Genomic DNA, 26080 nt, shown 5'->3' with positions numbered 1-26080 from the left:
CCTAATACTCGAAAATTCCTAAAAGAGTTCTTTCAGGAGTTCCCCGGGAATTCCTCAAGGAGTTTTCCGGAAATTCCTCCTGGGATTCCCCAGGAAATCATTCAGAAATTCTCTGATGCTTCCTCCAAGAAATCCCCGATAAAACTTTCGGGAGTGTTGGCCGCGCCAACTGGAGGGGATGTCTTCCGAAAGATTGAACCACCACAGGGATCTTTGGTTGGTTAAAATTTCCTTTAATGAGAACAAGATTAATATTTTGCCACAAGATATACAGCAACACTCTTACGTTTAGTGCCTCTTTATCGTCTACTACAATTCTTCTGTATAGGCCTTCCTCCTAGCAGTCAATATTGCATGTGCAGTGCATGCACCCATAGGCGCCAACTTGTGACGTAGTTGGGGGGGCGAAGCTCTCAAAAATTGGACAATATTCAAGTTTTTTCAGCTCAATGCACTAGTTTTCACGTGAATATGCCTAAATATGCTGAACTGCGTCAGTATTTTCCGTATTTGATTGGTTTTGAGAGGCCTCGCCCCCCCAACTACGTCACAAGTTGGCGCGTATGCATGCACCTATAGTGTTTTAACAAATTCAGGATAGGAATTACACTAATTCATTGTATGTTTAGATTCAAGTTCATAAGGACTGTTCATTTTATAAAGAGGACACCTTATTCGTGTGATATCTTTTTTATTTTTCAATAAAATCATTATCGTTTTTTTTGCATAAATTTCCATAGCTATTCTACAGTGTAGGAAAAATATAACATTATACAAATTGTCCTTAGTTATGGAACTGAAGCGGTTTTCGTTAAAACTCAATAAAACCCCATTTCTCAAAATTCTACACAACTTTCCACATACATAACTTAAAATTTTTCATGAACTTTTCAATGTGTTGGGATCCAATACTATTCTTCTAAAGGTAGAGTGTTATAGTTGATCAGTTATAATGCACCAAGCATTATACAGCTTTATATAGTGAGTTGCCTTGTTATCAATGAAATTGATAAAAAATACTTATTTAAGTCCAGTGATGCAATAACACTACGGAATCAGTTCAAAATTGGTCTAGTATAGAAGAGAATCGCATTCTAAATGATACCGAAGAAAAATATGCTTTAAAGTACATTCTTCATCATAAATTTAATACTTAATGATGGCCATAATGAAAAATTGCATACTTTTTGCTCCATAAATGCAAGTTTTTGATTCTAGAGAAGCTTATTATTAATTATTTTCAGCAAGGTCTGACCCTATGTGAGTATATACCTTATTTGAAAATAACTACATGTTAATTTTTATTTTCGACATCATTGTTAAGTTGTATTTGCAATAGAGTACATCGTTATTTAGAAGAACCTTCAAAGAACGAAGCGGTTTTATCTCCGGTAACTGCCATGAAGAACAGTAACCAAGCCAACAATACTATCAAGAAGCGGTTTTCTGCATTTGAAATTGCATTATTAGTACTTTCGACTAGATCCATTGAAAATATTCAAAATTTAATATTTTTATACATTTTTGTTTAACAAATAAATTTTATTCTGAAAATCGAGTCCAACTTGTAACTTTAATATCTTAACAACCATTATTCCGATTAGGTTTATATTTTGCCAGAATATGTATCACTCAAACTGCTGCAGCATGGCAAACACTTTTATGCAATTAAAAACGATACACCAATGTTTTACAGAAATTTTGTGTTTATCTTTAGTTTTTGGGAATTGAAAAATTGATCTCTCGAAACACTTTGCCACATTTCTATGAAGTTCATTATTATAACCCAATTTATTTATGGTTATTATCTGCTAATATAATGCACTGAACAACTAACCAAGGCTGCTCAAATTTGAACTACGCGTTTTCTTTTTATAGCCTTGCAAAGTTGTCCTCTTTATAAAATGAACAGTCCTTACCCGTTAGTTTAGAATAATCAATTATAGAGAAATTTGTAGATCATTTCTCGATCCAGTAAACGAAGTAATGATGATGATCTACGAAGGACAAAGTCATTAATTTCACGCAACCTACGTCACAGATTCACCTTATATTCTTCGCAATCGCTCAATATTATTTAATATTCGATCAAATATTATTAAATTCGCTTGTAACAAACTAAATTCACTACGAAATGATAATTGTTCACAGCATTCCATCAGCACATCAACACACTTTCAGTGAATCAGCATTTTGTCCTCGATCTATTGTTCCGCAAACGTCAGTGACTAGACGAGCAGCCACAGGTCGAATACACTCCCGTTCAAAAGTTTGGGGTCACCCCCTCAAAAACATGTCATTTTTTTAGGCCCATATAGATAATAAGTCAAAGAAACTTTGAACATGATTTAAAAGAAACTTTTTCAAAAAATTTTGTATGTAAACTTAACCCAGAGTTGCTAAATTTTCTAAAAAATGAATATAAACTTACGGCAGTGTCGCTGGAAGTTGGGTCGACCAAATTTTAAGATGAGGGCGGTAATATGACCCATTTTCTATTAGCTTTAAACTGCTTTTTACAGAACTTAGCTAAAAAATCTAGAAAAAAAGTTATTAAGTAAATTAATCCTTGATGTCATCGACCAAAAGTTTGGGATCACCCCTCAATATGATGTATCGGCCAAAAGTTTGGGGTCACTTTCGTAAAACATGGAAAAGTGATTTGGTGATATCTTCGTCATCTATAGTTCAATTTTAATTATTTTTGGCTCATTTCAAAGATAATTAACTGAATTTACGTTTGATGTCTTCAACTTAACGTATTTAAAGATTTTTGTATATAAAAATGTTATGTAAAGTTAGCACATTTTACCACGCTTCAAAAAATGAGGCAACTTTACGTTAAGTTTTAGTATGTAAATTTCAACAAATATGTGTGGTTCAATGTCTATGCAGTAAGTATCATTCATTTTGTTTCAAATAAGCCAAGAAGAATTAAAATTGAATGAAAGATGACAAAGATATCAACAAATCACTTTTCCATGTTTTACGAAAGTGACCACAAACTTTTGGCCGATACAGCATTTTGAGGGGTGACCCCAAACTTTTGGTCGATGACATCAAGGATTAATTTAGGCAGCCTATTTATTGCACCCATAAATAAATAGAAACACTCCATAGAAAATCAAAAAGCGCTCCATTAAGAATGAACATATGTTTCATGAAAATGTGCATTGTAACCTATAAATTATTGAAAACGTTCCATATTTTATAAAAAATGTACCGGTAAAATATAAAATTTTCTCATTAAAAGTGAAATTTTGCACCAATAAATAATACTGAAATGCTACATAATAAAATACAAATGCTCCATAGAAAAATGCAAATGCTCCATAAACAATTGAAATTGTACCCATAGAAAGTTGAATATTGCTCCATAGAAAAATTAAATTGCACCATAAAAAATTGAAATTGCACCTTAGAAAATAGACAAATGCTTCATAATTATTATCAAACTTCACCATCGAAAACATTAATTGCTCCATGAAAAAATGAAAATCTTCCATAGATAGCATATTCTAATAATTTAATTCGACAGGACTGAATTTCTTTACATCGCACTGCTTTTGTGGTGCAAATGTTTAAATTTATGGAGAATTTTCAATTTTTTATGGAGCAAATTGTATTTTATGTGGTGCAGTTTGATAATACTTATGGAGCATTTGTCTATTTTCTATGGTGCAATTTCAATTTTTTATGGTGCAATTTAATTTTTCTATGGAGCAATATTCAATTTTCTATGGGTACAATTTTAATTTTTTATTGAGCATTTGCATTTTTGTATGGAGCATTTGTATTTTATTATGTAGCATTTCAGTATTATTTATTGGTGCAAAATTTCACTTTTAATGAGAAAATTTAATGTTTTACCGGTACATTTGTTATAAAGTATGGAACTTTTCAATTATTTTTGGGTATCATTGCACATTTTCATGGAACATATGTTCATTCTTTATGGAGCGCTTTTTGATTTTCTATGGAGCATTTGCAATTTGTTATGGTTGCTATTGCCATTAATTTACTTAATAATTAATTTACTTAATAACTTTTTTTTTAGATTTTTTAGCTAAGTTCTGTAAAAAGCAGTTGGAAGCTAATAGAAAATAGGTCATATTACCGCTCTCATCTTAAAATTTGGTCGACCCAACTTCCAGCGACACTTCCGTAAGTTTATATTCATTTTTTAGAAAATTTGGCAACTTTGGGTTAAGTTTACATACAATTTTTTTTTGAAAAAGTTTCTTTTAAATCATGTTCAAAGTTTCTTTGACTTATTATCTTTTGAATGAAACCTAGGGTTTTGAAATCGGACGCAAATTGGCGGAGATATGGGCCTAAAAAAATGACATGTTTTTGAGGGAGTGTGTGTGTGTGTGTGTACTCCATCTAACACCCACTGTCCGGCAGTGATATTATGGAAGAAAGCAGCCTGCAACATCGTGTTGATGTCGTTGCAAATTGCTTTAGTCCGGGAGTTAGACAGTGATAGCTCTATTGCAGATCCGGTGACCCATTTCAGAATGGTTGGAGAGACACTCCATTCAGAAGTCACTTTCACTTACAATAAGCCCCGCATGTGTGCACTATCGTTATCAAATGGATAATGATAATACAAACACACTTCCTGTTTTAGAGAAAATTTCTTTAAAACTGGCACGTATTTAGTGAATCATAATAGCATCAATAATAATCAGAACAATCTCACCGAATATGATGTGGGGTGCCGGTGCAATCATCATTGAAGCGTCTATTTCAACTGCCTCCGGTTTTCCTCGCTGCACCTTGGTCGCGCGCGTAATTGGTCATCATTAGACCACATATCCGCTCCATTTTTTTTTTTTAATTTTTGACTCACAACATTAAAGCAAATCACATCACAAAAACACCGCACTACTTAAAATAAAACATCATAAAACACAAGAACAGGACGCGTCGATTTTTTTTTCCATTTTTGCCGAAGTTTCTACTCAGTGTGCATTGAAATTATGCAACACACCTCACTTTACTTCCCGTTTCTTGATGACGATATTACTGCACTACCGGCATCAGTTCTTGATGTCTGCAAAAAAGTTGGGCGCGGGCGTGGTGGTCGACCCTGCCCGCCTTCCGAGGACAAAGGGAGTGGTGAGGACCATTCGGGAAACTGGCTAAGCGCCAGCATGCTATCTTGGTGGACTCCCCAAAGCGAGTCATCGATGTTCGTTGCTGCAGGCTACGCAGCTAACCTTGAGGGTGCGATATGCACTAGCCCCTCTCTGAAGCAATATCTTCTTGGTGGTTCCGGAGAGACGATGGGTTTGGCGGCAATGGGAATGGGTTTAGTTGGTCGGGCGGAGAGGTAGTCCTGCATTTGCATTTTTGTATGGAGCATTTGTATTTGATTAAGGAGCATTTCAGTATTATTTATTGGTGCAAAATTTCACTTTTAATGAGAAAATTTAATGTTTTACCGGTACATTTGTTATTAAGTATGGAACTTTTCAATTATTTTTGGGTATCATTGCACATTTTCATGGAACATATGTTCATTCTTTATGGAGCGCTTTTTGATTTTCTATGGAGCATTTGCAATTTGTTATGGTTGCAATAACCTTTTGCCATTAATTTACTTAATAACTTTTTTTTTAGATTTTTTAGCTAAGTTCTGTAAAAAGCAGTTGGAAGCTAATAGAAAATAGGTCATATTACCGCTCTCATCTTAAAATTTGGTCGACCCAACTTCCAGCGACACTTCCGTAAGTTTATATTCATTTTTTAGAAAATTTGGCAACTTTGGGTTAAGTTTACATACAATTTTTTTTGAAAAAGTTTCTTTTAAATCATGTTCAAAGTTTATTTGACTTATTATCTTTTGAATGAAACCTAGGGTTTTGAAATCGGACGCAAATTGGCGGAGATATGGGCCTAAAAAAAATGACATGTTTTTGAGGGAGTGACCCCAAACTTTTGAACGGGAATGTATATCGCTATAGGTCGAGTCAGGGTGATGGCATGGTAGGCGCGTATCGTCCGGTGGACGTCACACTCCCCCCCGGTACGCGGACCAGGTACTCCGGTCCTGCTTACTCAGTCTCGCGCCGAACATCCAACACCGCGAGTTTCACTGTTGGTCACTCGTAGATCCCACCAACGGTTTGTACGGTGGCCTTACGAGTTTGTCCTCCACTGCTGGTCACTCCGATGACTCGTCCCTTGGGCCAACAGTTTCTGGGGTGCTCTTGGTCCACAATGACTACTACGTCACCCACTTGAAGAGGTTTCGCCTTCTCGTGCCATTTTGTACGCCGTGTAATGTCGGAAAGGTAATCCCTAACCCAACGCTTCCAAAACAGATTTGCCAACCATTGGGAGGTAGGATGACCTCGCCGTAGTGCAGCAGTATCCACATCTACCAGAGACAGAGGTTTGGAACCATCGGATGAACCCAACAGGAAGTGGTTGGGGGTTCATGCTGGTGCCGCTCCGTCATCAACGGGCACGTGAGTTAGAGGGCGCGCCCCTACATGTGCGAACGGCCGATTGTGCGATATTTGCCAGAAAACCGTTCGCCAGAAAACCATTCGCCAGAATGACAAACGCCAGAAAACCATTTGCCAGAAAGTACCATTTGCCAGAATACTATTTGCCCGAAAGTACCATTTGCCAGAATGTACCAATCCCCAGAATTTAATATTAAATATTAAGTTCTGGGGATTGGTACATTCTGGCAAAGGGTACTTTCGGGCAAATAGAAATTTTCTCCGTTTTCTAAGAATTAATTGAAACTAAAGATGTGATTGTGAGAATTTGGTGGATATAATTCAGTTCATTTACATAAAAAAATGTCATAAGTTTCAATCGTTATTCAATATTTTCACTGCTAGGATGATCTCTTGGTTTGTTCCGAGAAAGGACGACTAGGGCTAGAACAACGAAAACAACAGGAAATGATTCACCGGTAGTTCTTGAGCAAAGAGAAAATCGAAGAAGAGAAATCGATCATAGCAGATACGCCTGTATGATACTAAGCGCGAGACTTCGATGTAACTAGGCTATAAGTGCATATGTCCACAAATATCTGGTATGGTCAAAATACTGCTGACCGAAGTCCATTAGGCCGAATGTTCAATAGGTAGAATGGTGATCACGAATCGCAATTCAGTGATTATAGAACAGGAATTGGAACGGTTTCTTAAATTTGTTCGGTTTTCCAATAATTAGCTGATACTTATACAATATTAATATTGCCTTATTGTTTTACTGCAATCAACAATTTATGCCAAAAACTAGTCTTACGATGAAACTAGAAAGAACAGCCTATGTTCAAAAGAAGGCAAAATTCACCAGTTGATCATCAACGGTTTCGGTGCAAAAAACTATTTTTCTACAATGAAACTATTCTCTCTAGTTCAAATAGTGAATCTTTCCTTCTTCTGAACACAGGCTGTTCTTTCTAGTTTCATCTCGTCTAGTTTTTGGCATAAATTGTTGATTATATTAGAATCGTAAAGCAATATTGATATTGCGGAACAAATAGTTAAATTATTGAAAAAAAAAAAATAACAGATCTTAAACCCGTATATTGTTCCTATATTTAAAAGAAGGAAAGATTCATGGGTAAAATTCAGTAGCTCTAACTTCAACAATTGTTTTGACAGCATAAAAGAAGAAAACGAAAAAAAAATATGGCCATTCGGCAAAATAACTTTTTGACTCATTGACATTCGACCCAATGGCCTTCAGCCGAATGCCCTTACACCATTGATAGTAAGATTCTATAACAGTATCGGGCTGTTCGGGCTCATTGGAAGTTAACCATCAATGTTAACTTCTTTTCCCGATCAGCCTAGATAGCTGTGTAGTGTCGGTAGCGGTTGTCTCAATTGGCTAAGAATAACATTGCGGACCGCCTGATCCAGTGGTAAGAGTCCACTAAACAGGTGACCCCTAATTCATGGTGTTATGCGGCTTTATGCTTACCGTGCCAAGGAATGAATGGTTAGTGAGGGTCTAATAAAATCCTAACCACAAACGGAGCCTGTGGAGAATTAGGGCGTCCTCCACAGTATTACGCCCTTACTGCACTAACCGGAGCAATAGTGCAGTGGACCTTGTGTTTCTCCGAGATAATCAGTTGCCCTTCTTAAGTCTCAAATTTGAGACTAAATAAGGGCAGGGTTATTCAAATGTTGTAAATTAGCTTACGTTACTACCTTTATGGTTTCGCTTAATGCGTTTTCGCCATTGGCGTTTTTCAATTGACACCGATTTGGTTTGTCGTTGATGTTTCCTTTTTGTGCTGTGATTGTGAAGAGTGTAATCCTGTCTAGTTTGGGTAGTGGCTACGGCTAGGAAACCTCAAATCAATTTTCAGCGTAAGAAGCGTGCGTAGCCCAAGTGGCTCTACTTCGAAAAGTTCATTTTCGTTGGGTAACTTCTGTATAGGTTACCTTGTGAACCCAGTTTGCTTGTTTCATTATAAATGAAGTGTCGTGCCTCGAGCATGCTATATCTTAGAATAACGTTAACAGTATGTTTCAACATTTCCTTATGGATGCCTTCATGCAAGCTCTTGTGTTCAGCATCTTTTTGCTGGTATTTGGCAGTATTGCTACGATGATTACATCATCTAAAGTAGCTCAAACATTAATTTGAGATGCTTCAGTTGGATGGATTACTTAGGTAGTGCAGTTCATGGATAACTTAACATATAATTGCACTTAACCCAACTCATGAGTTGACTGATTGGCATGTGTCAGATGAGGAGTCTCCATTTGACCTTCTCTACACTTTTGAGTGTTCCTTCGCAAAATTTGCGTATTCAGGCGATCCTGCTCAACAAACTAGGGAACCTGTACTAATTGGTTGCGACCACATTTTATGGATAACTCGCTTCCATAGCTACTCCAAGAGAGTTTCATTGTGGTTTTGTACCTACAACGCCCTCCATTGTGGTATACCATAACTATTGCTTTGAAAGAAGCTTGTCCTCTGCTGTCTGTGCGGACCGTAAGAGGTATTCCTGAATGGAACTCTGATCTGTTCAAGTTCAAAATATCTTCGGATAAACCATTCTTTTGTATAGTTACGAATCTCTAGCTTCCGCTTGAAAATCATACCTATATAATCGACTTAGTGGGCCCTAAAAAGCTCTGCTTACTTCAAATCTCCAGGTGCAAATGGGGGTTTGTCCTATTTTTCTCCAAAAGGATTTGAGTATTTCAACCATGTTTTGGAATCTTGTAGTTTGCTATTGGGTATTTTCATGGCGTGAAATTACTTTATAGTTTTATCCCGAACGGGTGCGTCCGTTGTATAAAGAAGGAATGAGTTCCAGATTCATCTGGTTACCTCGTTCTTTCTGAAAAGCTTGAAACGCATTGTCGATTATCACATCTGTGATGTTCGTCTGGCTGACATGCCTTTTCATGTGAACTCACATGCTTCCAAATTTGGGATATCCACAGTGACTCTTTTACACAAAGTTGTATACGTTTTCAAGAAAGTACTTGCTCAAACGTAGTTTTTGCGTGGGTGATTTCTTGAATATTGAGGATGCTTTCGATGACATGCCTTTCAATGTCATATTGATAGTGGGATGACGTCACAAGCTACCTCGAACGAGCTATAGGCTCTCTTTACGCTTATGCGTTTTACAATGTCCTTTTCAGGGCACTGGTTAAACCCGTTGTGGTATGGGTGAAGCGCCCCGTACCGTCCAGGGGCTGCATTAAACACTACACGGAATGTTATATCTTTCATTTCATTACAGTCCGACACAGTTTTAATAAACTATATTGAAGTATCACAAACCATCACTTATCTTATATTACAACGGTTCACTTTTTCTTATATCATCTTAACATTATCTGTATTTCTTCACCGAACTACTAGAGACACTTCCAGCTTCTTCTTGACCCGACTACTACGTCCTACCTACAGCTTTTATTTGGACAGTATCTAGAGGTGTCCCACATGGGAGCTCAAGACTTATCCGATGTGCTGCCTGCGTTAACGTTGTCACCGAACTCTCGACAACTGACTGTTCTCTACGAACTGTCTTCACTGACTGCCCCGACTGAAGCCAAAGCCTCCGTATTTATAGCCTAAATTTCCTAGCAATACCCGAACCAGCTTGGGCGTGTCTAAAATTCCTACGATCATTCTCGTCTTGCCGAAGATGTCATGATAATTCCTAACAATGCCCGAACCAACTTGGGCGTATCCAAAACCCTACCAAATGGAAATACTAATAAGTCCAAAACCTAGACCTCTACCTATCCTACATGTCCTCATCGTGATTAAAATCATTCTCTTCTTGAAAACATCACGACTCTTCTATCTTGGGCGTATCCCAAGCCCTACCAAGAATATTAATACCAACGAAAAACTTAAATCTCCTAACCACGCCTGACTTGGGCGTGTTCGCACAAAACCTACTGAGAATCTTTACACCAAGGCCTACATCTTCTAGCCCCGCCTCACTTGAGCGTATACAAGGCTTGGGTGTGTGAAAGAATTGAACCAACCATCGACGTCATTATCATTCTCCCCATCATCATCATCGTCACCATCATCATCCTCATCGTCTTTGGAATTTGGCACCAAATTCTCCAAAACAAAGCACCCGCTTTGTTATTGAAGTGTACCTTACTTGGGCACAGTGAACCCTAGCCGGCCCCCGGCCGCGGATGTTGGTTGAAATTATACCCCCACATTCTTTTCTTTCAGTTTACTCGAAGTCAAAACAAATCGAGTGCAAAACAAGTCCGGCGCCGTATGCCGCCAATTCGGTGTCTCAATTTCAGAACATTCCAGCTAAGGTTCACCTGAGTTCAGAACCTTACCCGGCCAATTCGGCGCCTTGATTTCGAAACAAAAATAAACAATCTTTGTTCCAGCGCGATCAATATGATGTCGCGGTTCTATATCATTCTTTCGGGTTTATTACCCATCGTTGTCCCAAGCGTAATTGAAATTGCATCACACCGACCGGACCTAACGCGGTGCAACACGATCGCACCCGGCCACCACCGGACGATGATGGGTTATAAAAACTAGGTCAGTAACGAATGGTGCGATTTTCGTTGCTTCCAATATGCCGCGCGTGAGGTAGGTAGACCCTACGATGAAAATTGAATCTAAAATCCCCCGGGCAGCTGTTGGGAATGTGGGGTGAAAATGCATTTTTGTTTCAGTTGAATTGACTTTGAATATCGGAAGGCGTGGGAATATTTAGGTCTTTGCATGCCCTCCCACTTAGCGGAGTTTGAACGTGTATAAAATCACGTTCAAATGTAAGTATGTGGGTAAAATGTATCCCCCGAGAAAAAAAAACTCAGCATTTAAATGATGATGCTAACGATGATTGTTAATATATAAACTGAAACTGCTATACTATTCTCCATTTTTCCTGTAAAGTGTCTCAAAATGTTTTCCAATACAGTTAGCTGATCTAAATCTCCCAAATAAACATTAAATTTTGTATTAACCCTCTTACATTCTTCCTCAAGAGATTGACTTCATTGGTACTCGCTGCTGCTCCTCTTGATTCGTCGTAGGTGTTGTTCGTCTGCCTTTGATATGTGCCTCTTCTTGTTCAATGCCCAGATCAATTGGTTAGTATCAGGTCTCAGATGAGTGGTATCGTTGCTTCTCTGTTGTACTGGTTTGTCTTGAAGATGATGTAGTTGATTCAGTTGATGTCGTCTCTGCCCATGAAGCTTTGGTATCCGGATATTACCTCGGTTGAATCGTATTTCCCTGCTGGTAATTCCCGCGCTGTCGTTTGCATACAGAAGAACTAGTTTTACTGTTGCTTTCTGTTGTTTCTCGAAAAAGTGTCATAAGTTGCCTTCCGAACTGGATTGTTTATCATTGTCGTTTACGGTGTTGTGGTTGATTACTTATCGCCCGCCTTCTGAATTTTGTTGGTATTGGATCAATCTCAATAGTGATGCGAATATTGTTGTCTTTGACCTGGTGCAAATTGTGGAACTGTTGCACACTCTTTAAAGAGTTTGTAATTAGTTGACTTAAATTCTAAAGCTTTCGATGATGTCGAAATGTTGCATTCCTGATTATGGTTACTGTTAATTGTTGTTGTATGAAGCACAGAGTAAGTGCTTTTTCAATGGTGAATGTAATGCGGTTGGTGAACATTACATTATGTCGGTTAATTTGGGAAACTTTGAAGACGTCCTTCTCTCATCATATGTCTGTATGAATTGTTGTTGTTGTTGTTGTTGTTTTTGTTGTTGTTGTTTTCTCCCGATGCTCTGCATTGTGTTGGTTCATATGATGATGATGATGATGATTGAAGTGTACCCACCATCATCGCAAGGATTACCTATGGCTGCAGAATCACTCCGGGAGGGAATGATCTACCTGATGGTTTGTTGTAGCAGGGTGAGTTAAAATTCCTGAATTCCTTCGGTAGTCAACATAAAGTTGCTCTCTCATGACAAAAGTCTGGCAAATCCACGAACTTAAGTCCGGGCATCAGTTCATTTAACTCCCTTAGGCTACCCCCCCGTGTGTGTGTAAACCCCGTCATATAAAAATGAAAATTGTTATATATTATAATACAAAGACAATGGAAAGTTAAATAAGATGAATCTCAATTGTTTATCTACCCAAGTAACACAAAAACATGGATGGGATGAAATAGGCAAAAATCCGGTTTTAAATATGTCAACAAAAATGAATTACCTTCTTCCGCTGAAATTGAACACGTTTGAATGGATACATACCAAAGGTTGAGCTGTCCCTAGCTACCCTATCCCTCGTTCCGGCTCCCGGCAACTTGCTTGTCCAGGACGCACACATCATAGAAGTGGCAGAACTGAATCTTACCCTGTTTGAAGCTGCACGGGCCGAGTTTCCGCACCAAAGTTGCCATTCCAATGCCCAAGACCATTCCAGGCCAAGACGGACGGTGCCGTGCCAGAGTGTAGCACTTCAGCCAAGGTCGTAATTGCCCGTTCACGGATGATTCCAGCATGTACACATTTCCTCCAATAGGCCGTCCCGATCACTTCACCGTTTATCAAGCGTCACAAGCTTTCGGTTGTAAAGCACTTGTATACCAGCCTTGGTTAGTTCTTCACACATTTCCAACAATCAGCCGAAATTTAAAATAAAAAAGATTGACAGGTACAATAAATCACGGAGCGAAAATTTTCGCGTCCGTACTAGGGCGCCGCACACTACGATCAACCTCTGCATTGTGTTGGTTCATATTAGCAGATTCGCAGATGTACAATAATATTTGTCTCGATGTGCCCACCCGAGTTGACCTTGAATCGTCTCCGGTGAAAAATTATGTTCGCTGAATTCTCTCCTCCGCCATACCAGCACCTTTGACCTTCAACTTTCCATCCGATCTGTTATTCCTCGTCATCGTACCAATTGGCTGTGGTACGTTTTCATAGAGGTACCGTTGAACTGCTCCTCTGATTGCTCTCGCCAGGTGTTGCCTTCTCGTCTTGTCCTCCCGCGTCATCTCTCGAGGAAGTTGTATTTAAATTCTATCGAAACCATCGATTTATAAAATATTGATCTACCATGGCAAACTGAACTTTTAGTCTTCATGTTATTATTATTTGTGTTTCTTGTATGTGCAAAATATAACCTTTACAATAGTATTTATAAAAAACTGCACCATTACATTAATCATGCTCTGTTACCGTTACTTTCCTTAATAGTCATAAACTGTTATTTTTTTTTTTTTTACTCAAAAACCCGTAAAATATTAAAATGTGAGTTGTAGCAATGGAAAGCTTCTGTAGGGTCACTATAAACATCTGTATTACCAATTCCAAAAAATCTCCTACAGAATTCTCTCCAGTGTGTTTTTTTTTTCAATTCCTGTTTGCTCCGTTTCCTTTCGCAGGCTCGGCTTGATCGCCTCATTGCTACGACTTCTCCCCCTTACCGAATAAGGTTTTTGGATGGATACCTGTAACGAGACTTAGATCTTGTGTTTAATTCATGATTTGATAAAATATAAATATATTTATGTTTATTTCTAGTTTTTGCTTTTTGACGCAACCTAATGATTCCGAATCTATAAATATTACTTCATTTTTCATTCACATATTATTATTTTTCTTTTTTTTTTTCAAATTAGTTATTCATTCACCATTCACACTCAACATTCACAAGCATCCTGGGGGGCCCTCCCTTGTCCTCATCATTCAATTTTCATCCGATCTCGTATATACTTTCAAAATTGTTATGTGACATGACCATATTATATAGGAGCGTCCTCCGTAGTTTCATTAGGGTCTAAATTGTTTCTAAATTGTTTTTTTTTTTTGTTTAATCCGTTTTGCTTTATCGTTTCAGAGAATAATCGTTCGTTTGTTGTCATTGATTCTTTTTATTATTAATACTCTCAATCGACAATTTATGTCTTTTGTTTGTTTGCTCAAACCTCATTTATTATGTATTCCATATGTATTAACGTTAAATAGAGCTGCTTCTTTATTCAAGAATCTCTCAGGTTATTATTTTTCTTCTTATACATTCCCCGCTATTGTTACCCGATATACTCCAATGATATTTCCCCTTTCAAGATTACTTTTTATTTCCCATCATATTATTCCCAATATATCAATTCTTCATTCCCAATTTCTATATACCCTTTTCAATTAATCATTTTGCTTAGTTATGTTTACTCCTCCCAAATTACCCCTTTTCAGCTCTTCGGTACATTCAAATCGTTCTTGCATTCAAACTCATGCCGAATTGATGGACGCATTTTTGTTATAATTCAGCTGTACAAAATTTCCCGAAAACTTATTTTCATTATCCTGATTCATTCATCATTATCATTTCTTTATGTCTCTTCATATTCTCATAAAATTTATTTATTTATTTATTGCTATTATCATTATTTTTTTATTTCATTTTTTTTATCAATTCCTTTTGAGTTGTTACGATATAATTTCAATTAAGGTAATTCGTATGCTCTCCAATCGTTAACCGTTTTGTTGTGAACCTTACTACAGTTATATGTGATAATTGTTTATTTAATATAATAATTCAATTAATATTCCTAGCTATCCTACGCAAGCCTCTATCCTAACATATTATTCCTATGGTATTTTTTTTTAACAACATATTTAGTAACTAATATTTACAAAAAATCATTCGTAATAAGGAAATAATTGGTTTTTCAATATTTACATCAATTTATACATTGACGACTACGCATAGCTAATCAATCATTATACTTTTTTAACCTATTATTGTGGACTTTTTCAAATTTGTTCCCATTTTTAATGATTGTGGTTTGTTCGCTGGGTAGGTCAACTACTGCGTATGGGCCTCTCCATTTACTTTGAAGTTTTTGACCTGTTCCTGTTGGGATTGCTTGTACTAAAACCAACTCGCCCCACATAGGTTGCCATTCTTCGGTTTTCTTATCATAAATAATTTTACGTTTCTCTTTCGAAATAATCAAATTTCTTTTGGCGTTTTCATGCAAATTTTTAAGAATTTGTTTCATTTCGCAAAAATAGTCATTATATGTTAGATCTGAATCTGTTGGAGTGTATATAGAGGTAGGAATCCTTGCCTTTCTTCCATATAAAAGTTCGAACGGACTGTAGCTTGTTGAGCTATTATTTGTAGTATTGTATTCAAAGGTAAAATAATCAAGATGTTGGTCCCATTGTTGCGGGTTTTCTCCGACAAATTGTCGCAAATATGTTTTCAATTCTCTGTTTGATCGTTCTACTAGATTTGCTTGTGGGTGATAAGCACTTGTATTGATTTTTTTGATTTTCAAAATTTTGCATGCGTGTTCATGAAATTTGCTCCTTGGTCTGTCACCAGTTCCAACGGAGTACCGAATTTACAAATGAATTTTTCGACAAAAGTTTTGGATACAGTCTCCGCTTCTTGATTGTCCATTGGAGCTACTACCAAAAATCTCGTAAGGTCGTCCTGCATGACCAGCGCATATTTGTTGCCCCGTTCGGATTCTGGGAGAACAACAATGTCCATATATAATTTTTCAAATGGCTCGGATGACGTTGTGGTTACTTTTAACGGAATTCTGTTGGGTTTACAAATTTTATTTTTCTGACATGAATCACATTGTTTTACGTAATTTTCGATATCCCTTCTCATGTTTTTCCAATTAAAAATGAGACCAATGCGTTTCCGCATTCGCCTTGCTCCAACATGTCCGCCTAAGGGAGCATCATGGAACTCTCGAAGAATTGTTTCGATATCTTCATTACGTACTTCAGTGCGTTCCGAATCTGCGTTATAAAGGCTTAACGTAATTTGATTTTTCAAAGCTAAAAATTGAATCATCTCAAGTACTTCAAATTGTTTAATCTTTCTGAACGAAATCAAATGAATATTTTTGGACGCTGTTATCGGCGCTTTATTTTGATTGAAGCAGTTGCTAAGTTTGTAAAAGAATGTTTTGGTATTAATCATTGAATTACTTTTGCCTTCCACAATAATTCCGAATAAATTACTATCTGGAATAGAAACAACTCCATCTTCGCAAAAATCTTTCAGTCCATGGGGTAAATCAATAATTTTTGAAATTTCATTAAATGCTGATCTGCTATTCAAAATTACAATGTTACAATCAGCATCTGCACTTTTCAAATTCCTAGAAATTTTCAATCGATTTACATCAGTTGGATTATTCTTGGACATCTCTAAAAATTCATCATATGCGCTTGCCGCAAATGTGTCATTAGTATGTGTGTTATTGCATAAATCGAAAACGTCGGCCATAATGGATTCCTCAACTTCAGCCTCGTCCGATATCGCACTCGTACTTGCTGGAGGTATATTTGACACCTTGTTTATGCCTCGTAGGTCGGAACCCGTGCAATTATTATTTACGCTATCATTCATATAGGTCATCTTTTGCGTTTTTGTTTTGGTTCCCTCGCTTTCATGGTCCTGGTCAGCGATCGCGCCCCCGTTATTGTCACCAGAAACGGTGTAGTTTTTCATCAGCTGTTTGTTTGCTTGATCGCGGTCGCGGTGTTTTTGGTTGGATACGTTTTCTTGTTCTGCTCTTTTCGTTTGCTGTCGGGTGACCACAGCAATTAATTTCGACCTTGCGGTTTTAATTTCATCGGCTGGATTACTCTGCTCTTCTGATTCATTGTCTGGATTTAGCCTAGAGAGAAAATCCGCTACAACGTTATCCTTTCCTTGTTTGTATCGAATATCGCATTCCAATCCTTGCAATTTCAAACGCAAACGTGTGAGGACTGATGAAGTTTCTTTTAGATGCCATATTGAGATCAATGGTCTATGATCTGTGTAAACAATAAACCTCTGATTGTAGATATAATGACGGAAATAATTCACTGCCCATACTATGGCCAGTAATTCTTTCTCAATTGTATGATATTTTCGTTCTGCTCCAATAAGTCCCCTACTAGCGTAAGCTATGGGTCTGTCAATTGATTTTTCATTCGATAAAACTGCTCCAATAGCGTATTCACTGGCATCTGTCGTTAAAACAAATGTGTCCTTGTAATTTGGTCTCACTAGCAAAGAGTCAGACGTTAAAAAGTTTTTCAATTCTTCAAATGCTTTCTGGCACTCTGGGGTCCAGTTAAATCTTACATTTTTCTTCAATAGATCATTCAGAGGTTTTCGTTTTTCTGCAATTCCTGGTATAAACTTACCATAGAAGTTTACTGTACCTAAGAATGATCGCACTCCTTTTACAGTTTTTGGTATTGCCATTTCTCGTATAGCCTTAATATTACCATCAAGTGGACGAATACCATTTTTATCAACTGTATGTCCTAAAAATTTCAATTCGGTTTTCAAAATTTGGCATTTTGTTGGTTCAATTTTTAAATTATGTTTACGAAGAGCTTTCAAAACTTTAATCAGATTCTCGTTATGCTCTTGAATTGTTCTTCCAAAAACAATGATATCATCCAAATAAACGATTGCTTTAACATCTTCAATTTCAAATAAAACTGTGTTCATCAGTCTTTGAAAAGTCGAGGGACTGTTTCTAAGCCCCATAGGCATTCTCGTGAATTCAAAATGACCTTTGGGTGTAGAAAATGCAGTTTTTGCAGCATCTCTTGGGTCTATAGGAACTTGATAAAATCCGGATTTCAGATCAATTGTTGAAAAGTATTTGCTATCGCCTAGGCTATCCAATATTTCATTTATTTGTGGAATCGGATATACAAATGGTTTAGTTATCAAATTCAATGCCCTAAAATCTACCACAATTCTATGCTTTTTGTTTCCTTCTTCGTCTAAATCTTTCTTTGGTATGCATAAAACAGGTGCATTCCAAGGACTTTTACTGGGCCTAATAATCCCTTGCCGACGCATTTCTTCAATTTCCTCATTAATTTGTTTCTTTGTTGATTCAGGGAACCTATACTGCCTTTTATTTATTGGCACATTAGTCGTTGTTTCAATTTCATGTACTGCTGCATCTGTTACTGTCAGGTGATCCCCTTTCAAATAAAATACATCACAATATCTTGCCATTATATTTTCCATAGCGTCGTAATTAGCGCTTTTCAAATGCTTCAAATCAATTGTATCTAGCAATTTTTCGATACGATTTTTACCTTGTATTTGTTCATAATTCAAATTATCTATCAAACTTAGATCTTGGTTTGAATCTAAATCCTCCGGCGTATATTGATTCCCGGCCTCTACATTCTTATTGTAACATCCATTAGTATTATATTCTTTATCAAAATGTTGATTTATGCATTCCTCGTCTTCATAATACTTCTCATAAAGGCACATATTGCATGAATAATCTTTTTTCGGTACGATTGGCTGTGTAACTATTTCATCATGTATGACTTCATCAATATCAAAATTTACTTGACAGCTTTTGTCATTGTTGTCATATTGTATACAATTACTATTATCTTGTAGATCAGTCTGACAAGATTTATCTGATACCATTACGTGATTGGTTGTTGTAATATTGTTAATATTATATTCTACATTATCTGGCTTGCGTAGGGCTATGTAATCAAAGTTCTGGCTAATATATAATGTGTGCTGTTTCAAAAATTCTGCTTCTATGATGCCATGTACATTTAAGTGGTGAACTAAATAAAATTTCATCTTATACTTAGACTTCCCAATTATTAAACTAACTTCAGTAGATCCGAGCGTTCTTGTTTGACTTCCATTGAATCCCGAAATCAAAAACTTTTCAGATTCAGAGTAATCTATGTCTGTTGCTCCGATTCTAGGGGCTGCATCCCATCTTAATATGTTTAGTTGTGAGCCTGTATCTATCATGTAATTGATTTTTGTGTATGGTCTTTCTACAGTGGGGATATTTAACATAAATTGATTGTTGCCCGTCCAATGTATAAATACTTTTTCTTGTGCTGGAATGCATTTATCAAATTCAACCATTTGTTTTTGTGGTATGTTATAACTCTTATTTATGTTCATGGGCATCATTTTCTTATTACTTGCAGCATATAAGCGCCTTTCTAAATTATTTTCTGATTGACGGAGTGATCGGACGCAATTAACGAACCTCCGGTTATTTAGTTTTTTCGCTCATCATAGCAAATGTTATTGTTTTGAATTCCCATGTTGCGTTCATCAAAAGTTGTGTTAGTCCAATAAGGTGTTATTTCATTAAAACTTGTCTGATAATCACCGCGATAAATTTCTTGTTGTCCCATATTTCTATAATTGTTGAAATTTCCCTCATGCACTATTTCGGACTGGTTGAATCTACTTTTATCGTAATGAAAGTTGTGGTCGATACCTAGTGGATTACTGAATCTCTGTTCTTCATTTTGTTGCCTGTAAGATTCTGCAATGTGGGAATCCCTCAATCTCTGTTCGACGCGCTCTTGTTGTTCTACCTCGATGCATTCTTCTTGTAGGTAATCTACCAAATCCTCCAATGACTCTTCTTTCTTCGTTTTTGCAAAAAAATTCAAATTTCTATCTTTCAAGCCCGCTAGGAAATGTGTTCTTAAATGTCTTTGAGCGTATGACTCAATTGTATGATTTTTAATATAATCTTTTTCAAATTCATCAATATTTCTCTTAAATTGAAGAACGCGTTCTTTGTAGCTTTTAAAACTTTCACACTTGCCTTGCTCAAGGGTCTCTATTTTGTTAAACAGTTCTTCCAATTGTAAACTAATTCCGAATTCTTTTTGGAGATTATCTTTCACTTTATCCCACGTATTTGCAAGAATGTTTTTAAATTTTAACGCTGCTGGGCCTTTAAGTTTAGACAGTGCAATTTGAATGAGTATGGTTTCTGCATTTTTCCTTTCACTAGCATCAGTTATCCGTTTTATGGGTTTCAAAAAACAATTAATTTGATATATGAAAGCATCTAATTCACACTCACTACCATGAAATTCTGGAATACACTGTATAGCAAAATTTATTGGAAATTCAAATCTAGCGTTGTTCGCTCCACTATTGTTGCCTATTTCATCCATTGTATTCGTGGCCATTTTTATGTTGATATTTTTACTGTTTTTTTTTTTTATTCAAATTAACACGACCTTATTATCGCCGGTCTGCTGCATAGTTACAAAATTATTATTTTTTTTTTCAACTTTTGATTGATTCCATTCCATTGTAATGCTAGTTTACATCTGAAAATCATGTTTAGTGTAAAATTATGCCCTAAGTTCGAAAGCATAAGGGAAAAAAAATACAGTAGAGCTGGAAATATTTCCGATATCCCGTACAAAGCTGGCGATTTTGAATCAACATTGCTACAACTGCTAAAGATTTTTTTGAAAGAAAAATACAAATCTTGTTTTATTCATTGAATATTTTGCTACAATTTAAGGAGATTGTTCCCAACACTCATCAATATCTAATCTGACGAGAAAAAAATAATTAGATATTCAAAACATATTACATTCAGCTTCCTATTATTGCAAAAAAGATATTTAAATTTGGTGAATTGTAACTTGAGATATTTGAATTTTAGTAAATTCTAAAAAAAAACACTTGGTTGCGATTGTCTCGTATAATAAAAAAAACTGTACTTCTTAGTTTTCTTATTTTAAACACGGTCTCAAAATCAGCACGTAATTATGCATCAATAATTTTAATCGTTAACAGAAGTCCGCGACTTTCCTTTGATTTTGTTAACTAGTGTTTTTGTTCGTATTTTTCATCCACTTGTTCTTCTTGAAATCATTATTCTTGTTATGTTTTTCCATTATTTATTGAAAATCACTATGATTTCCTTCTTTTTTATAAATTTTTGAATAACTTCTTTATTTTTCCCACAACAGTATTTCAATTAAAATGTTTTTGATTATATCGTAAAAATTTTTCATCATTTCAAACCAACTCACAGAAAATTTAAACCATCTCAAAACACTTAATCATTTAAAAGGTTAATACTCACGATACAATCAAATAATGCAAGCTGAATGACGATCCATTGATCGGTTCCATTCACAGGTTGTTGCGTTGCCATTTCCAATTCGGTGCTACGTTGTATTCCACTATCACTTGCGAATTTCACCTTTTCCATCCAGTCTGTAACATTGTTTTCTTCTCAATTGTTCAAAACTGTTCAATGTTTATGGTTTGCACTGATTCTGACACTGATTTCTTCTTCCAGTCAGAAAATTGGCGTCCCGCTGTTCTAATTGTCGAACAGTTTTCTGCTGTCACCATATGAAGTGCCCCGTACCGTCCAGGGGCTGCATTAAACACTACACGGAATGTGATATCTTTCATTTCATTACAGTCCGACACAGTTTTAATAAACTATATTGAAGTATCACAAACCATCACTTATCTTATATTACAACGGTTCACTTTTTCTTATATCATCTTAACATTATCTGTATTTCTTCACCGAACTACTAGAGACACTTCCAGCTTCTTCTTGACCCGACTACTACGTCCTACCTACAGCTTTTATTTGGACAGTATCTAGAGGTGTCCCACATGGGAGCTCAAGACTTATCCGATGTGCTGCCTGCGTTAACGTTGTCACCGAACTCTCGACAACTGACTGTTCTCTACGAACTGTCTTCACTGACTGCCCCGACTGAAGCCAAAGCCTCCGTATTTATAGCCTAAATTTCCTAGCAATACCCGAACCAGCTTGGGCGTGTCTAAAATTCCTACGATCATTCTCGTCTTGCCGAAGATGTCATGATAATTCCTAACAATGCCCGAACCAACTTGGGCGTATCCAAAACCCTACCAAATGGAAATACTAATAAGTCCAAAACCTAGACCTCTACCTATCCTACATGTCCTCATCGTGATTAAAATCATTCTCTTCTTGAAAACATCACGACTCTTCTATCTTGGGCGTATCCCAAGCCCTACCAAGAATATTAATACCAACGAAAAACTTAAATCTCCTAACCACGCCTGACTTGGGCGTGTTCGCACAAAACCTACTGAGAATCTTTACACCAAGGCCTACATCTTCTAGCCCCGCCTCACTTGAGCGTATACAAGGCTTGGGTGTGTGAAAGAATTGAACCAACCATCGACGTCATTATCATTCTCCCCATCATCATCATCGTCACCATCATCATCCTCATCGTCTTTGGAATTTGGCACCAAATTCTCCAAAACAAAGCACCCGCTTTGTTATTGAAGTGTACCTTACTTGGGCACAGTGAACCCTAGCCGGCCCCCGGCCGCGGATGTTGGTTGAAATTATACCCCCACATTCTTTTCTTTCAGTTTACTCGAAGTCAAAACAAATCGAGTGCAAAACAAGTCCGGCGCCGTATGCCGCCAATTCGGTGTCTCAATTTCAGAACATTCCAGCTAAGGTTCACCTGAGTTCAGAACCTTACCCGGCCAATTCGGCGCCTTGATTTCGAAACAAAAATAAACAATCTTTGTTTCAGCGCGATCAATATGATGTCGCGGTTCTATATCATTCTTTCGGGTTTATTACCCATCGTTGTCCCAAGCGTAATTGAAATTGCATCACACCGACCGGACCTAACGCGGTGCAACACGATCGCACCCGGCCACCACCGGACGATGATGGGTTATAAAAACTAGGTCAGTAACGAATGGTGCGATTTTCGTTGCTTCCAATATGCCGCGCGTGAGGTAGGTAGACCCTACGATGAAAATTGAATCTAAAATCCGGGCAGCTGTTGGGAATGTGGGGTGAAAATGCATTTTTGTTTCAGTTGAATTGACTTTGAATATCGGAAGGCGTGGGAATATTTAGGTCTTTGCATGGGCTATGAGCTCTCATTGCGCTTATGCGTTCATTCCCTCTTCTAGGGCACCCCTTCCTATTTCATCACCTTTCCCTTTGCTAATCCTATTTCATCCCTTGTCCCATTCCCTCAGGTAAATAACTTTTTGACTCAATGACATTCGACCCAATGGCCTTCAGCCGAATGCCCTTACACCATTGATAGTAAGATTCTATAATAGTAGCCGGAGCGCCATTAGATAAGCCCAAATATGTTAAGCTCACATGTTACAATCACCGTGATAAGGGAATATATTGGTTAGAAATGGCGCACATAAACTAAGAAGTTCATCTAGAAAGAACAGCAGATGATTAAAAGAAGGAATAAACTGCTGGAAATATTAGAATCAATTTCCTCAAGAACAAGCTTTTTAGGCCATATATTCGGCCTAATGGTACATTCAATCTTGTGATATTGGGGGTACTGGCTTTCGGGCAGTGACAGTCAGGCTAATGCTATAGGTAAAACCGTCACTTAAGTTATTTTTTCTGTGTATTTTACTTGTTGCTTCTATAAGGTTTTTGTGTATGGTATTCGATTGCCTTCAGTGTGTGATCAACAATTCCGGGTAATTTTGCCGTTTGGCACCAAAATTATTATTTAAAGTGATCATGTTATTTTTATTGTCAAAAATAAGCTTTAAAATTACTATCAATTGAAAGAAGGGAATCTTTGAAAAATGTTAGTTAAGCCAAAAATTCCAGTAAAAGCTGGAAAGAACATCCTACGTGTTGAAGAAAGGAAAATTCTTCTATTGATCAAATTCCATCAAAATAATATTTGATCAATTGGATCCACATCCTGATCAACTTGTCCACAAAACAAATTTGTGGAAATGTTCTAGCTGTTGTTCGCAATAAAATATTTAATAACGTAAGAGATTTAATGTATTGTAAAGTTTGAAAGGTTTGAGTTCACATCAATTTATTGTTTCAGAGTGATTTGCCCTTCTTCAAACTATAGGCTTTTCTTTAAAAGTAACTCTAAAATTATTTAATGTTTGCTCTTACATCAGTTCCAATAATTTATTTAACTTTCGCATATAAATCTGAACAAAATTAAAATTTTACATTTTTACAATCGTTATTGTGGGCTAATCGGTCCAAAGCAAATAAAAAACACGATTTATTTTTTCAATAAGAATGCTTTAAATTATCATTAGATTGCGACCACTTCTGGATTGAGAACTTCGTAAAATTTCTGGGAAATGGTACTTTCTGGAGAATGGTACATTCTGGCAAACGGTTTTCTGGGAAATGGTATTTTCTGGCAAATGTCATTCTGGTTAGTAGCATTCTGGCGAATGGTTTTCTGGCAAATATCGCACAATCCGAACGGCCTTGTGTACGCAGACAGTCTGGCCGCTGGAAGATCAGCCATTTCAGGAGGTTGAGGCAGAGCGTCTCGATTTTTGCACCACTGACAGTTTCTACGGATCGCAGCGAGGGCTTGTCTTAGGCGAAAGATGCTGTACTTCTGGCGAACTTCGTTAACTGCAATTTCGTAGTTACGGTGCAGGTACTTCTCGTGGTAATGTATCAAGACTAGTGTTGTTACTGGGTGTTTTGGTGGTAGAATAACCGGATTCTTTGCGTCACTGTGCAGATACGCACACACTGTAGTTCTGCCCTTCATCCTGTTTACGCCAAAATCGTCACCGAATGGGCTTAACTTATAGAGTGGGCTCGCCTTTGAAATACGCTTGATTGTATCTTCTTTTGTTTCCAATGCTGCGACTTCGTCCGGATACACATCTCGTTGCGCTTGCCGGTAATGGTATTCTTCCGCTCCCCGCAGTTTTTCGCTGGTCAACGGTCCAATGGTGATTGACTCCTTGCTACGTCTGCGCTGAAGATTTGAGCAAAATCGAAGAACATAGCCCGTCACCGCTAGTAATCGTCGCCAACTTGAATATCTTCCTACATCGATTGCCGGTTCAGGAACTTTGAAGTGGAGCAATACGCTGGGTCTTATCTCTTCATCCGTCGAAAGCGATTTCAGCGGAAGTGTAGGCCAGTCTTCTTCTGCTTGCATCAGGAACTCAGGACCTTTAAACCACCTGCTATCCGCTGACAAATCGGGTCGGTCTCGCCACCTGGTCGCATCATCAGCAACGTTGGATCGAGTCGGAACCCATCTCCATTCTCGGACATCTGTCGACTCTTGAATTTCGCTGATCCTCGATCCGACGAACGCGCTGTACCGCTTATGGTCGGCTCTTAACCAACATAGGACGTTTTGGGAGGCAGTCCAATACGTACACGTTGAGATGTTCATCGTCAGGTTCTCGGTAACGCTTTTCGCCAATCTACAACCAAGAACTGCAGCTTGTAGTTCCAGCCGTGGGATGGAGGTGTACTTCAACGGTGCGACGCGAGTTTTCCCAGCGATCAGCGAGCACTCAACTTGATCTCCTTCTACGAGTCTCAAGAACACAACCGCTGACATCGCACTTTCGCTTGCATCAACGAATACGTGCATTTCGATGGAAGCAGCTTCTAACGACGAGACTACTTGCCGGTAACACCTAGGAATCCGTAGTTTCTCTAGCTCCGGCAGCAACCGCAACCAGTCACGCCACTTCTCGAATAGGTTATCAGGAATTTGTTCATCTCAATCAACATTCGCACGCCACACCTCCTGAAGCAATATCTTTAGCAGGACCAGGAAGTGGTCGATGAGACCTAGAGGGTCGTAAATGGTCATCAGCGTTCGAAGAATCTCCCGTTTAGTAGGACAACGACTTCCATCAAGCAGCGCCGTATCAAATCTCGTCCAGTAGATTTTGTATTTGAACACATCGTCCTTCGTATCCCACCACATACCGAGGATCTCTGTTTCAACGCTAAACACCATGTCAT

General features: G+C 37.5%; 1 protein-coding gene across 1 annotated transcript; it reads right to left on the bottom strand.

The window, feature by feature from the left end:
* Nucleotides 1–6110: 6110 nt before the first annotated feature.
* LOC134286510 (uncharacterized) lies at nt 6111–25700 on the bottom strand. The gene is made up of 2 exons (XM_062848130.1): nt 24644–25700; nt 6111–6388 (listed from the first exon to the last, which is right to left on the bottom strand). The coding sequence occupies exons 1-2, from the start codon at nt 25698–25700 to the stop codon at nt 6111–6113; spliced, it is 1335 nt and encodes a 444-aa protein (XP_062704114.1).
* Between the last annotated feature and the right edge of the window lie 380 nt (nt 25701–26080).

Source organism: Aedes albopictus, chromosome 2 (assembly GCF_035046485.1).
Source record: "Aedes albopictus strain Foshan chromosome 2, AalbF5, whole genome shotgun sequence".
Lineage (NCBI taxonomy): Eukaryota > Metazoa > Arthropoda > Insecta > Diptera > Culicidae > Aedes > Aedes albopictus.
Note: the sequence above shows the minus strand (reverse complement) of the source record. Positions and strands in the feature narration are given on the sequence as shown.

What these genes read in the sequence shown, in the direction of transcription:
- LOC134286510 (XM_062848130.1), bottom strand. Translation starts at nt 25,700, where the DNA reads ATGCACGTATTCGTTGATGCAAGCGAAAGTGCGATGTCAGCGGTTGTG. An exon ending in CGCTGCGATCCGTAGAAACT is followed by an intron (nt 6,389 to 24,643) that starts GTCAGTGGTGCA and finishes TGTCTCTGGTAG; the next exon opens with ATGTGGATACTGCTGCACTA.